Source organism: Camelus dromedarius, chromosome 26, assembly GCF_036321535.1.
Source record: "Camelus dromedarius isolate mCamDro1 chromosome 26, mCamDro1.pat, whole genome shotgun sequence".
Lineage (NCBI taxonomy): Eukaryota > Metazoa > Chordata > Mammalia > Artiodactyla > Camelidae > Camelus > Camelus dromedarius.
The window spans coordinates 14,141,471-14,156,799 of record NC_087461.1 but is presented as its reverse complement, the minus strand read 5'-3'; the positions used below and the strand labels follow the sequence as shown (position 1 = coordinate 14,156,799).

At 36.1% G+C, this 15,329-nt stretch overlaps 1 protein-coding gene across 1 annotated transcript in view; it reads left to right on the top strand.

Annotated features, from left to right (window-relative positions):
- The window catches only part of GPR158 (G protein-coupled receptor 158), a 304,244-nt gene that overhangs the window by 195,868 nt on the left and 93,047 nt on the right, over positions 1-15,329 (top strand). The window contains exon 5 of the mRNA XM_064479408.1: positions 3,726-3,794. Within this exon, the coding sequence (XP_064335478.1) occupies positions 3,726-3,794 (69 nt within the window). The remainder of the gene's footprint in view (positions 1-3,725; positions 3,795-15,329) is intronic.

Genomic DNA, 15,329 nt, shown 5'->3' with positions numbered 1-15,329 from the left:
TCATCACACATGCTTGAGGTGCAGCTGTATAAAAATGTCTTTATGCTCAGAGGTTCATTTTGTAATAGAAATAAACTTTAATTGCTGCAAGGCTGAAGAAATCAGCTGTGATCAAAAATAGCTGCAGTTTTAGGAAAATATACATTAATTTTCCCAGCGGTTAAATATGTTTAAAAAATGTAAGTGAAGTAGTTAGTCCCTATATGATCAAGGAAATAATGACAAACTATTTTAATTATTTTTACAAGTTCAGACTTAAGCATTCTTATCATCTTGTTACTTCCGGTGACTTAGCTTCCTTTGGGTGTTTATATCGCAGGCAAATCTTGTGAGAATATCAACTGTGCTTCGTCTTATGCCTCTATACTTTGCAGCTAGAGATTATGGAATTTAGAATTTGACTTTGACATAATTTTATAAAATTAATATAATAAGATGAGCCTTTCTATTCTGTCTGCAAGTTTGATATCTGTTGTTAACCTTCATAAGTTAGTTCTGAAAGTTTAAGACATGGGGAAAGTGGGATGGAGTGGAGTGAGGTGGAATCTGCTCGCCTCTATTGTCAACTCTGGAGTCATATGTGTTAGGCTTTGTGAATTCTAAGCCAGAGACTTAGGCTCAATAACCCCACCCCCAGTTTTATACTTACCTGTAAGTATCATACAAATACTGTTTTATAATTTTATGCATGTTGTTGGTACTGCATAAAATTCGCTAAGTAGATGTTGGGTAGGAAGGGCTTTATTAAGATGCCTTTGCATATTGTGATACCTAGTTTTCTAATAGTTGAGTTGACATATTTTACATGACTTTAATTTTGTTTATTTAAGTATTAAAATGTATGTAAGACAGCAATGTTTGACTGTCTCCAAAGAAAGTAAAATATTTCCAGATAAGTTGTCTACCCTCAAATGTACTTCTCCAGGAAAAACAAAAAAACATTGTTTTCAGTTTGGTATGCATCCCAAACCTGAATTTGATGTATTTATATATAGAGAGAGAGGAAAAAACAAACAAACAAAAAAACCAAAAAACAAACACATGGTGTTGATTTGTATGTATGTGTTTTATATAAATAGTATCATATTGTATATTGTTGGTCAGCTTTCAAGAAAGTTTTCCAGTTAGCAACTCTTGTTAAAAAGACTTCCATACCACCATTTCTACCTCAGGCAAAACTGTGAAGGAGATGAAATTTTTTTCTTGGCCTCTGTTATTTTGCTCATTATCTTTTTTCATCCATCTTTGGTTTTCAGTCCCTCCTCTCCTTCCTCATCCTGTCTCTTGGACTCTAAGGAAAAGATTCCTGTCCTTCACTTTGAACTTAAGTCAGTGTATTGCTTACAATAATACTTGTGTATTAATTGTTAGCACCAAGTACAAAACAAAATGTTTTAGTCCAGTTAAAAGAACTTCCAATACTAACAAGACAATGGGGAAATGTTTTAGGGAGCATGAACTTTCTTCTTTGCCCCTGAAGTCCCACCTACTAGGTACCTGCTCATTCTGTGAGGCCGTGAAGCCAACTCTGCCCAAGACTATTCTCAAAGAAAAAGCACACATTTTTGAACAGGCCTTACATCTGATTATGGAACCACTTGTTGGAGTTCCAATTTATAATTTGAAATTATGGGCTCATCTGCTCAACCTGGAGCAAGGCAATAGAGTATTAAGACTGTTCAACATGTCCAGATGAAAAGGAGACAGATAATTTGCTCTGAGAATATGGGAGACCATGCACCCCTACAGCTGTTGTCACATGGTAGTGATGGCTGTAACACAGCTAAGAAACTAATGGCCCTAAAAAAAAAACTGCTGTGTTCTCTACCGCCAGGCATTTGGCTCCTCTGGGGACATTTTGGATCCCAAGCTTTAAAAAAATTTTCACCACTACTTAAATCTCTGTGGTTTTCAAATTCATGGTCCCGCTGTTGCTTCCTTCCTTGAAGAATCCGTTCCTGCTTACTGCGTGCCGGGCATGATGCTAGTCATTTTTGTTTACTTCATATTTTATTAAAGCAGCCAGATTTAATAAGGCAGCGATTAGGATACCCATTTGTCAGGTGAGGCCACCGAAATTCAAGGTCACCTGACTAAAGTGGTTGTTTCCTAATTCAAATTGAGATGACATTAACTGCAATGCCTGTCTTTTCCATTAAGCCTTGCAGCATCTTTTTATATCCCTTTTTTTCAAAGGATAGTGCAGAGACATTTTACAAGCAGTCTTGCATTATATTTTGGACTCTCTCTCTACATCAGTGTCATTTTGGAGAAAGTTTGAAAAATAAACTGTGGAGTATTCATCATTAGATATGAATGTAATTTGCCATGCTGGAAATTCTACCAGCCAAACCCATTTAAAGTCTTGATGATAGAAATTTTCTTTTCACTAAGAGCATCTGCCAGCTAAAATGATGACCAAGAGTGAGAAGCCACTCGAATAATCAAATCTGTTCACTGACTAAATTCTTAGATTAATGAAAACCCCGAGTTCCTTTGAGGGATTACACACAGTATTCTGTGTCTAGCAATCTCCTACCAGCGTTTTGAAGAGGAACTAGAATTTTCTTTCTCTGGCTGTCCAGTTGGATGATACTTTTTTTTTTTAATGTAATGTATTTGTGGTTTAGCATTTCAGCTTCTTTTTGTTGTTGCAAAATTAATTAAACTACATTTCCTATTAAGACATCATATTCACAACAGGTGTAACTTGTGTATACATTTTACATTGCATTGAGTGAAAATACAGGTGATCTAGAATGACCTGTTTTTGTGTTTGTATTCTTAATCAATACATTTGCACTATATTGATATTTGAACTCATCAAAGCAAAATTTATTATTAGAAAATAAGATTGTTTGGTCTTTTATTTCTTGTCACAACTCTAAGCATTTTGCTTTGGGAAGATAATGCTATTTTGAGTCTAACAAAATAGCTTAAGATCATTGACTACATGCTTAACAAACTTTAAGTAATCAGGAAGTTTGTCCTGAAAATCAACTACTTCATTTGAATTTTGAGTTAAAATAATTTATTTCATGATTTATAATTATAAAATAATTAAATTAGATATTAAAATAATTAAATTATATATATAATTTTTATATATAATAATAATTATATATAAATTACATATAAAATAATAGTTAAATTATAAAATAATTTAATTATTTTCTGTTTTAAAATGTGATTTATATTGTTTATAGTGTGAAGCTCTGTTACTGAGTTTTGGGGACTATGTTCTGACATGGTGGGAGATATACCATTGGGATGTCAAAACCTTGTACATATGTTTGTTCTATCCCCTGAAACCGTCACTCAGGTATTTGTGAGATGGTTTAGGGGTAGCAAGTGGAAATGCACTTGTGGCCAATGTTTTAGAAATACAGGTGAGATCTTCTGTGTCTGTGAATTTCTTAGGTTGAAAGGATCTTCTAAATAGTGTTCTAAGCTGCTCAGACTGTTCAGTCATTCAAATTTTAGAGAACAGAATTCCTTGAAGCCGCTGACAATATCATTAAGTCTACCACCACCTTTATAGTCAGTCTTATTGCATGTTTCAGTTAAGTCCACCTGTTTGAAATACTAGCCAATTTCTAGTTATTACTCCCCCACCCTCAAAGAATGCTGTTCCATTTGAGGCATTATCACAATAGCATAAATTCTCCTATGCCTAGAAATGTCCATTAACAATGACATTTTCATTTTTTTGTTGTTGTTTTTAGAGCATCAGGGCATCGGGCCTTATTCTGTTGGAAACAATCCTTTTTGGGTCTCTGCTTCTATACTTTCCGGTAAGTAACTTTATTGTATAATTGCATTTTTTAAATTGCCATTTTATGTTGCTTAAGCATACAAAAGCATACAAGGAAACCTTGGTTTCCCCCTGTAAAATGGAGCTAATTATACTTTTCTTCCCAAATTTGTGAGAAGGGTTAAATGCTTAACTGAACTCACATGTGAAAAGCATGCTTTGTATATACATATACACACTGCCTTCCTTTTTCTTCCCCCTCTACCTGAATCAGAACCATGAGACACACCAAGTAGTTAATGCCACTGAAAAATGCCAAGTGGTTACATAGAAAAATAAACAAAATAAATGTGTGTGTGGTACTAGTGGCATAGATAATCATGGTAGACTCTTCCCATCATACTTGTAACATGTCTGGAACCAGAAGGTAAGTACTGATTTTACTAATTCAAGTCAACCAACTTGTATTCAGCAGTTCTGTATCAAGCACTATGCTAATCTGGGAACACTCTGTATGTGAGAGAAACTTACTTTCTCATGTCAAGAAGCTTACAGTTTAGAAGAGGTGATAGTCCGTACAGGCAGTTATAATGTAATGTGACAAATGCTGAGAAGTGTGGTAAGGGCAGGATGCTGCAGAGGCACTTAGGAGAGACACCTAACCAAGTCTGGGGAATCAAATATATGACTGAGATCTGAAAGATGAGATGTTAGAGGAGGAAGAGGCAGAGCTTCCAGGCCACCAAATTCTTTTTGGTTTTCCTCTTACCTCGCTAGCAGCTCCATTCCAGCCTTTGCTGATTCTTTTTCTTCTTTCCCACTTTTTAATACTGGAGGGTCTCAGGACTCAGTCCTTGCATCTTTTCTCAATCACTCTTCTCCCCTGGTGATCTCATCTAGCCTCAAAAGTTTTAAATACTGTTGAATTACCAGTGACCCCCAAGTTTGTATTTCCAGCCTAGACCTTTCCCTTGAGTTCCAAACTCACTTTCAGCAGCTTAACCATTGGAAGGTCCAGTAGAATTCCGTCGTGCTCTTAAATGGGGTACTGATCTCCCTCAGCCCCCAAGTCAGTCAGTCTCTCTGTCTCTATTGATGGCAACTCCACCCTTCTAGCTGCTCAGGCCAAACCCTGGGAGTCACCCTTGACAGCTCTTTCTCTCACATCCATCGGAAAACCATTCAAAACATAACAAGGATCCAGCTACTCCCCACCGTGTTCACTGCTACCAACATAGCCTAAACCACGATCACTCTTTTCTGAATTATTGCCAGTCTCTTCCTGGCCTCTCTTCCTCTGTGCTTACCCTCTGCCAGCTGTATATTTTCAAAATATCAGCCAGTTTTAATGCCGGAGTTAGACCACGGCATTCCTCTTCTCAAAATTCAGAAAAGGTTTCCCATTTTGCTTACAGTAAGAGCCAGAATCCTTAGGATGGCCTTCAAGGCCCAACATGATTTTGGTCCTGCCCTCTCTGTTACCCCATTTTTTAATTATCTTCCCTGACTCACTGTTCACAAGCATTCTTAATCTATCCAGGTTTTCTACTTCTTGAATTACATGTTATATTTCTGCTTAAGATAGAAATATATTTAGGTGTAATTTTTATTTTTCCATAAAAATATCCATATTATTTAAGTTTCCTAATTTATTAGCATACAACTAGAGTTATACACAGTAATTAATAATAGAAGCAATATAAGAATACAAAGACTGTTTATCATGCCTGGTACTATTTCTGTATAAATGGTATGTTGTATATTGTAACGTTTGACTTTCCCCCCATTAAACTACCAGACAGATATTTAACCAAAGTCATGGAATTGCCCAATTATGAAGTAAAAGACCTGAAATGACTTCAATAATCTGAATAATAACCTTAATCATATGAATATGTGTTGTTGCTGCTCTGATCATCTTTTCCCTGAACCTCTGCTATTTTAAAATATATTTTCTACCCAGTAGCCAGAGAGGTATTTTAAAATATCAAATCTAACCTCTCACTGTCTCTATAGCTTCTCAGTGTTCTTAGAATAAAGACCGAAACTCCTGACATGGTTTATAACGTTGTGCATAGCATGGTCCTGGCCCACCCCCAGCAGCCAGCCTCATCCGGTACCACTTTTTCCTCACTTTCTGTACCTAGCTACCCTGACTTTCTTTCAGTTTTTAAATGAAACATGATCTCATGGTAGGCATAATAATGGCTCCCCAAAGATGTCCACAGTCCTAATTCCTGAAACCTGTGACTATGTTACCTTACGTGGGAAAAAGAATTTGGCAGATTGATTAAATTAAAGACTTCACATTTAGGAGATTATTCTGGATTATCTGAATGGTCCAAGGATCCCAAGTGAGAAAGAGAAGCAGAAGAGAGTCAAAGAGATGGAGATGAAGCCACGAAAAATATTGGACTGTCTGTTGCTGGCTTTGAAGATAAAGGAAGAGGCCACAAGCCAAGGGATACAGGCAGCCTCTGGGAGCTGGAAAAGGGAAGGGAGCAGACTCTCCCCCAAGGACTCTAGAAGGAACACCTTGATTTTAGTTCCATAGTTGATCCATTTTGGACTTCTTACTTCCAGACCTGTAAGATAATAGATCTGTGTTTTAAGCCACTGAATTTGTGCTGATTACAGCAGCAATAAGAAACTAATTACGCATCTTATCATAAGAGCTTTTCACATGCTTTTCCTTCAGGTTTGAAGACTCTTCCTCTCTTTGCTTCACTCCCATCTCACCAAGTCTTTTGCCTAATTATAACCATCATCTTTATTTTTTTAACTAATCATCTTTAGATTTCTCCTAAAAGATTGCTTTTTCAGGAAAGCTTTCCTTGACCCCAGTCTGAGTCAAATTCCTTCCAAACACTTCTCATGGAATCCTGGTCTCTTTCTTAACAACTCCTATCTCAGTTTGTAAGAGTACATCTCAAAGTGCAATTATTCAATTACTGTCACTCTCCTGTACAAACTCTAGTTCTGTGAGAGCAATGGCCTGTTTCTGTGTTACTCACTATTATATGTGTAGCCCTTAGCTCAGTGCCAGTCACCACAGTCAAAGCATAGTAATTATGCAGTGAATGAATGAATGAGGATATACATGGATGAATTTAGAGCTGTACCCTAAACTAGTTGCTGTCATCCTATTGAAATAGCCTCCAGAGAATCTGCTTGATTGTGGGAGACCAGAAATGGTAGTCCTTATTTATACTACTTTATGTAATGCCTACAGTTAGTCATTAAACATTTCTTAATGTTATTTTTAGATGTTAGCAAATTTTCATATATTTTTTATTTGTAGGATTCATACTTATTCAAATCAAGTGGTCCTAATAAAGAGCATGGGCCTAAAATCTATAGAAGAATTTTAAAGCCTGTTAAACAGTTGCATTCTAGAAAAGAAAGACATTTGAAACAATAGTATATGTTAGGCTGCTAAATGTTCAAAGCAGTTAATAACTGCTCCTTTTTTATTGACTGGGATCCAATTTTGAAAGACATGTGGTGGACCTATATCTATGATATATCAAGTACAGAAAAAAAAAAAAGGAGAAATGGAATTTTAAAAGGAATAAAAGAAATACTTCTGGTTGACAATTCTATTATGCCTGGGAGAAAAAAAGGAAAAAAACAGAAAAGATTTACCAAACAAATTCTCCCCAACAGAAACATTAGGATACGTCATCATGTTGACTTCATGCTTAACTAGCCGTCTAGTTCATCTTTCATAATGTAAATTCTTTTTGCAACTGCTTGGAAAATGAGTGTGTAGCTCCCAAACTCATGCTATATACCTTGGTTTTGAATAAGTTAGTGTCCGTGCTCCGATGATGGAAAGGTCATGATGACAAATTACTTAATGAAGATTTGGATGTAATGTAAGATACAGAGGAAGAAAGGACATTAAAATATATAATTGATTGAGTCTGGAAAGAAAAGTAATTTTATTTTAGGTGAGAGAATGGAAGATGATGTCTCAGAAATTGATAATAAAGTCTTTGTCTACATAGGGTATGTCTATGTGCATGGTGTGCATGCACAGAGCATTCCTGGCAAGAGGAATAACCTGGTCATTAGGCCAGAGCTCACTGGCTTTCCTGGGTTTTGCAGGAATGAAGTTTATAACTTTTGGCTAGATTTTTTTGCTTTCAGGAGGATCTCTGTATTAAGTGATAAAGGTGATTAAGTAAACCTAATATAGCCAAAGAATCTAAGAAGGTGATGGTATAAATTTGACCTATACTTATTTGTTAAATATCTTACTACTTTCTCTGTTCCTTGTATGGCCTCTACCACAATGGCTCATGAAATTTTTACTGGGGGTTACAGTTTTTTTTAAGTGTTCTTGAATAAAGTAAAATTGTTTTTCAGGCTGGGTGACTCCCTGGAAGGATGCTTTGAGGATATTCACTGTTCTACTGAGTTGTTATGCAATGAGCCTTTTCTCCTTTTTATGCTGCATATTGTTGTACAGATTTGCAAGAATTAAAGTTATTTTTGCCTTTTCTAAGCAATCTTAGACTACAGACGATTTCATAACAATGCTTATATTGGAAAGTCCAAATTAGAGATTATCATCATTGTGCAGATAAGGACAAACCAAAATCTGACTAAATTTAGCATTGTTATAATTGGGTAGCAGAGAACTGAAGCATTTAAAACACTTTCTTACAAATTCTCAAAAGAGACTCATGATTTGAAGTCCGTACATTTGTGAACAAATGATTAGTCTTCATAATCACCTTAAAAACTTTCGTACAATTTATAAAAGAAAGAAAAAAAGAGCTTTTAAAAAATTCAGCTAAAGTATATTTTTCTTATTAAATCACATAAAAATAACATTTTAGGGATTAGTAAAACATATCAAGTAATATGGAGTCTAGAAGTTTGTCTTTGGCTTGACTAAACCACCGGTTTCAGCTAATAAAGTAAATTTTCCCCTCGAATCCTGGTTACCTATTTGACTGGTTGATGTGCCCTTCTATAAAGGACATCAGTGCTATTTATTTTCAGGTTGTTTCCCCCAAACCCCACCCACAGCCTTGGCATCGGCTGTTTCCTCTTCCTGGAGCAACTTAACCCACATATCTCCACGGTGAACTCCCTTATCTTCTTTAAATCTTTGCTCAAATCTCAACTCTTCAGTGAAAAGAAGTTAAGGAACTCATTATGTTAGAATAAAAAGGAAGAGGTTAAATAAAAAGAAATGACAGTAAATTGAGACTAAACCACCACAATTGCAGAGAATTTCTAGTAGGACCAAATGGAGACAGACTCAGTGTTGATATGTCACAGTTTGGCAGTAGACTAGGAACATAATAAATGATACCGAGAATGCCTTCATAGGAGCAAATGGGGGGAGACTGGCTCTGGCAGTGATAGAGAATTTGACAGTCAGATGGTTTGAGTTGAAAGATAAGAAATTATACTTCTGCAGCAACGTCATAGCTAGCATGTTTTAGCCATCTAGTAAAAAAGTTTGAAAAGGGTGAAGTATCAGTTCATTTCTAACTCCCCTGCCAGGGTTTGTGGATTAACGTCTTTACCCATGGGAAAAACATGGCAGAAACTCTTTTTGTCTCTTTTTCAATGGTTGCTGTTTCTTCTGTGCTTACAAAAAAAATGCATCTTGAATTTTCCCGTGCAGGCTCAAGACACAGAAGTAATTAGCTATTTCTGAAGTTTGGTAAATTATTTTCAGTTAATAAAAAGCCTAACAAAGTTATACTTCGGGTTTTAGGTATTAGAAGTGAACACGTAGTTTTAGAGAACTTTAGTCTGTAGGAAACTGTCTCAGAGTTGTCAGACGTTTATATTAGCAGACCACAACTACTGTGATGTCCAAGTTTATCTCTGGTCTTATTCATGAACAATTGACATAAGAAGGTCTGAAGATGCTTAGACATGTTTGAGAGATAATTAAGAAAATGGCTACAAACAGAAGAAAAGTTTTCAGAATTAGTAATGTGTTCTGGAAAATAGTTTCCTCTTCAAAGTTAATGGGAAAAAATTGTAGAACACTTAAAAACACTATTATTTAAAAAGCACTATTTAAAATGGTAGCAAGTATTCTTTAAAAATGACAAGAAGATGACATTTTTGACAAAGCAAATCACACTTTGAATGTCAGGGACTACACAATGACACTAGAGAGTCACAATTCAGTAAAACAGATATATTACTTAAATAAAATAGCAAAAGAGGAAAAATATAAAGAAATAACACTAACGTGGAATGATAGTAACAAAAACCCAACTGACCTCAGCACATCCAGATCCTGGTATCGGTGTGACTGAAGGAAAAATTTGAACCTATCGTTTAAATTAGAGGGGTCAACATGAGATTTTAGGAGAAAGAACAGATTGCTTGCCTAGAATATATCAGAGAAGTATGTAAATTTATATTTTAGTTATACCTTCATCTAAAAGCTGTGATTATGGTATATAAATATCTCTTCGTGTTATAATTTCTATAATATGAGGAAAATAGACCATATTTTGTGAAAACTTAATCACTATTGATGGACCTTTATAAATATTTAATATAAGTAATCTAAGAGAGATGTTATTTATGATTGGATGTCTGTGGTCTCCATGATTTGTCTATCCTCAGGTATTCCTAATTGAGATTTATTTCGAACGCCATCTCTAGGCTTTGGAGATAATATGGTTAACTCAAGTATAGATATGTCCAGATGCCATTCTAATCCAAACATTACTCTCAGTTCCACATTATGTTAATATGGTTCCATATTATGGCATATGAATATATATATCAGTTCCAAGATGTATATATATATCTTGAGTTGCTCTGTTTGTTATCAATCTGGAAGATGAAGAGGATTCAGCAAAGGAGACTGGGAATGATCTAGCAGGGAAATAGAAGGATAAATTGAATGTACATATTGCCCTTCAAGAAAAAGAAGAGCGTGGTCAGTTCCTTCAGAAACTACTGATTGGTCTTGTGAGAGAATTGCCTGCTGCATTCGACACTGTTTAGGTGGTATTGACAAGACCGTTTTGGTGCAGTGGATGATGAAAGGCTAACTGTGATTCTAAAGAGGAAGTGGATGAGATGAAATAGAGACAGCAGGTAGAAAGCATTCTTTCTGCAAGTTTTGCAGTGTAGGGAAGTAGAGAATTTGGGTGCTAGAGGAAGTTGTAGATCAGGTGAGACTATTTTTAATGAGGAAAAGTACAATATGTTTTCAGGGCTGTGGATGGAAAATGGTGGGGCAGGAGAGAAGTGAATATTGTCATTAGGGAAGCCCTTAAATAGACAAAAGGACATGGGATCCAGTGAGTAAGTCGAGGGGCTGAACGTAGAGCACATCCATTTCATTCATTATAAGAAAGAAGGAGGTACCAGGACTTCTCTTCCATAAAAATCAGATGGAAACTGGGGGTGAGGCAAAAATGAGAATGTGAGACATCTCCAAGAATGTGTAGTTTGGGGCTATTTCTATCACTTTCCTGTTGTTCAGGACCTCACAGGGGAGTCAGGCAGGATCTCAGTGCAGCTGAGGTTGGGAGCCCTGATAAGTTAACTACAACATTCTGATAACTGGCAGTGACTTCTCAGACTCTGTGGTAACTATTTCATACTACACAGTGATCTGGCTTCATGTGTCCCCTCCAAACAGTTGTACATTCTGTGGCAAAATGACTGATAGAATGGTGACTCCGGATGATAGCACTGCCTGTCAAGCCCTGTTCAGTTCAGATTCTGATGTGTTTGGATCCATGTAATTTTCAGGGCTGTCACTGTATCAGCCATTCAGTTACTTAGGCTATTTCTGCCATCATACAGTAAATTAAAAATTTGATGATTGCCTAGTTATTCTAATCCATACAGACAGATAGTAGAGGTCTTCAGGGCTAGAACCGAATTATCTGTCACATGAACTCAGATAGAATTTTAATTAAAAAATTTAAGCCACAAAAATGGATGAAACCCTTAATAACCCAGGCTCTTGGGCAGATCTTTACAACATTGACTAGTGCTGGAAGTGTTTCCCTTCATTCAGTTAACCGTTTTGCCATTTTATTTCACCTTCTTCTGTCTTACTTTACATAAATAGAATGTTGAAGGCAAAAGTTGAATGCTGAACATTTGCAAAGTGTACAATTTTTAGACAGTGTTTAAATGGCTTTTTTTTTTTCACTTTGGGAATCTTGGCTTCTAGGAAGTGGCTCATCTACCACTGGGCATCTTCTCAGTTCTTCCTTAGGAAAATCTTTTTTATTTCTGTCCCTTTGTATTTGAAAAAAGTGAATCCATGATTCAGTTCCAGAAAAAGCTTTACGATGACATCCTGAAAACATTCAGAAATGGAGTCGTGCATTCAGGGTGCTCAACCTCAGGGATGAGGAAAAATAAGAGGAAAGGTGGGGGGAGGAGATTCTCACTCATATTAATACTGTTAATAAAACTGGCATGAAAGTATTAGTATTACAGAACAACTAAGCATTATGCTGCAGTATTACTGTGTTCTGTCTGGGTTTGTAGTTGCGTTCCTGTGTTTCACTATTATAAGCAACAGCAGAAGGGATCAGCTTAATGATCATGAGAGCTGACATTTATTGCGTGATTTTCCATCCTCTGTACCACATTATATATCCTAAGTGCTTTCTGTGTGTTATCTTATGTCTGATGTATTTTGCATCCCCTAGTGTATAGCATAGTGCTGGCATATGGTAAGAATCCAATAAATGTTTTTCCAGTTACTTGTAAACAAGGCATTAAACATGCCAACAATGCAGAGCTTCAACATGGCAAAAAGATGGCTGCCCCATAATATGATATAAAAGGCTCTGACAGAACCATATTAGCAAATATGTCCCCGTAGTTGGCATGCTAATAAAATTAGAACTGTTTCTCAACTTTCTAGAGGCACGTGATTAAATTGTGTTATAGCAGTTGTTTCCTGAAAAGCTTAATGCACTAGCTAGTGAATGCCTTATCTCTTAGTATTCACCTATGTGGTCAGTCAGTCTTCACAGTGTAACAGTTAAGAACATGGACTGTGTAGCTACTGTAACTGTGTGGCCTTAAGTTAGCCCTTTAACCTCTCCAGACCTCCATTATGTCATCAGTAAAATGGGAATAATAAAGGTATCTTTGGATGATTTTATGCATGCAGGATGCTTAGAATAGTGCCTGACACACATCACGAGTGTGTAAGTGTTAGTTAACAGAGTGGCATATCCTGAAGCAGTGGTTCTCCAACTTTACAAGCATCAGAATCACGTAGGGCTTGTTAAATCCCGGATTACTGGGCCCCTCCCCTGAGTTTCGGATTCACTAAATCTGGCGTAGGGTCAGAGAATTGCATTGTAAATAAGTTCCAAAGGGGCTCCCATGCTACTGGTTCTTGGTCCCTGAGCCACACTTTGAAAACCTTTGGCCAACAGTAGTGCTTTTCAAACTAGGTGTGGTGAAAGAATGGTTATTTTTCACTTGCTTGTTTTGTTTATTCTAATCTGTCATAGACAAATTCTGTGGTAAAATACAATAAATATGAATTACTAGGAAAGTAAAATGAAAAAAGATATTCTTTCAGTTTCCAGTTGATTTTATTTTCAGAGAAATGCAAATTTTTTGTTCATACCTTCAAAATGGGAGAAAATTCATACAGGAAATCAAGTGAATGTGTACATTTATGTTTCACGTTAGGCTTGTCCCTTCTGCTATTTCAGCAATACCTTCTATTACCCTCTTCCAAATGGAGAGCAAGACATAATGTATTCACAAACTCCTGGGATTAAGATATAGATATTTTTGGGTGCTTTTATTCTGCCCAGCACAACAGTCATCAAAAGTTCAGATTCCAACCCTGATCCAACTAGAGCTACTACAAGTCTTTGAGGCACTCTGATATCCAAAACCTGATTTTATTTATTTATTTTTCAAAGCCTGGTTTTAAATGTAATCAGCCTCTGAAATGAACAAAAAATTCTGTTTTTTATTGCCTCTACTATGAATTTGCCCTTCAGGCAGGTGTGCTCTGTGTAGGGATTAATTTACTTCATCATAATTCCTTGCCAAAATCATTTAAAACTTAGCAAATGAACTACTTATTATTTATAACTTATATGATTGATTTCTTGAATACGTGTAAGCGTATTTGACTGTCATTTATGATTGGATTACCACATTCTGTTAATTCTTATTTTATATTTGGCTTTATTCCTTTGATAACTACGTAAGTTTAAAAAGCTAAAGCTCTTAACTGTTCTTAGAAACAATAATCAGTACATATATGCTAACAAAAAAAAGTGCAGTATATTGTATATGTGTATTTACATGCAATATAGTGTATATATACAGTCAAACTGTAACAAATTCTACCTAATAAAACTGAAAAGTGAAAAAGAAAATTAGCAGAGTTCCTATTAAATCCTGGGCCCTCATTCCCTCAATGCCAGCCATCTGCTGGACTTGCACAGTGGATCCCGACTAGGAACGTGCCTGTGTTTTCTGGGTTTTCTCACAGTCTCACCCCACCCATTTTATTCATGCAAAGTTACTGCCTGGCTTTCAGTACAATGTTTGATTTTGCTGAAAGTTTTGACAATAAAAAGGAAAAATATCCTTCTTCTGACACCTACTTAAAATTCCAGTTCAAAAGAATAAAACTGTATTTAAATTAATGAAAATAAGGAAGCCTCCCATATGCTCCATGTTCCCAAAGTAAAATAAACAAGCTGAACAAAAAATTTAAAGAGGTAGTGCATAATTGTGACTATTTTAAAACTCAAAAGGTAGGTAACAAAAAGTAAGGTGCTATTAGGATTAGATAGGTGTCAGAATCAGGATTAGCTGCAGGTACCAAGGACTATAAGAACAGAAGCTTTAAAAAGCTAAGCTTTCTTTCTCCCATAAAGAGAAGTATGGAAGTGACTAGTTCAAAACTAAATTCCATTTCACAGTTACAGGAATCCTGGGTGATTTATTCCTTCTATCCCTTCCAACTATCATGTCTTTTCCAAGGAAGCAGGCAAGAAGAAATGGGGAAGAGGGAGGGAATACTTAACCTAATAAGTCAGAATTTAATTACATGTCCACTCATAGCTTCAGAGAAGTCCAGGAAACAGTCTTTTATCTGGGTAGCCATGTGCTCAACTGAAAACCTGGGTGAAGGAAGCGATGTCCATGGTGAGGTCTCTTCTCTGTCATGCATGTGGTTTTTATTTTCATCTAATTGCTGATTTATATTTTCTGCATTTCTTTAATGCATATGTATATATGTAATCTTTAGCAAAAGAAAATAAACGAAAAGAAGTCCTGTCTCTGACTCTGCCTAGCCATGACTTTTGGAGAGAGAACGAAATTTGCTGAGGTACTGATTATGCAACTCACAGTACAGACTTCATCTGGTGGAAAACTGCCTGTCATTATTAATTGTAATCTTTATATAGCTCTTCCTTCTTGCTTCTTTCACTTGCTTGGAAAGAAAGTAATTATGTAATACATGTGATTCAGACAGGAAAGAATGTCCTTATTTAATTTATGGGGCTATTAGATAACTACAAAAGAGGGACTCACCTAAGATGGATTTTCTCCTATGGGTTTT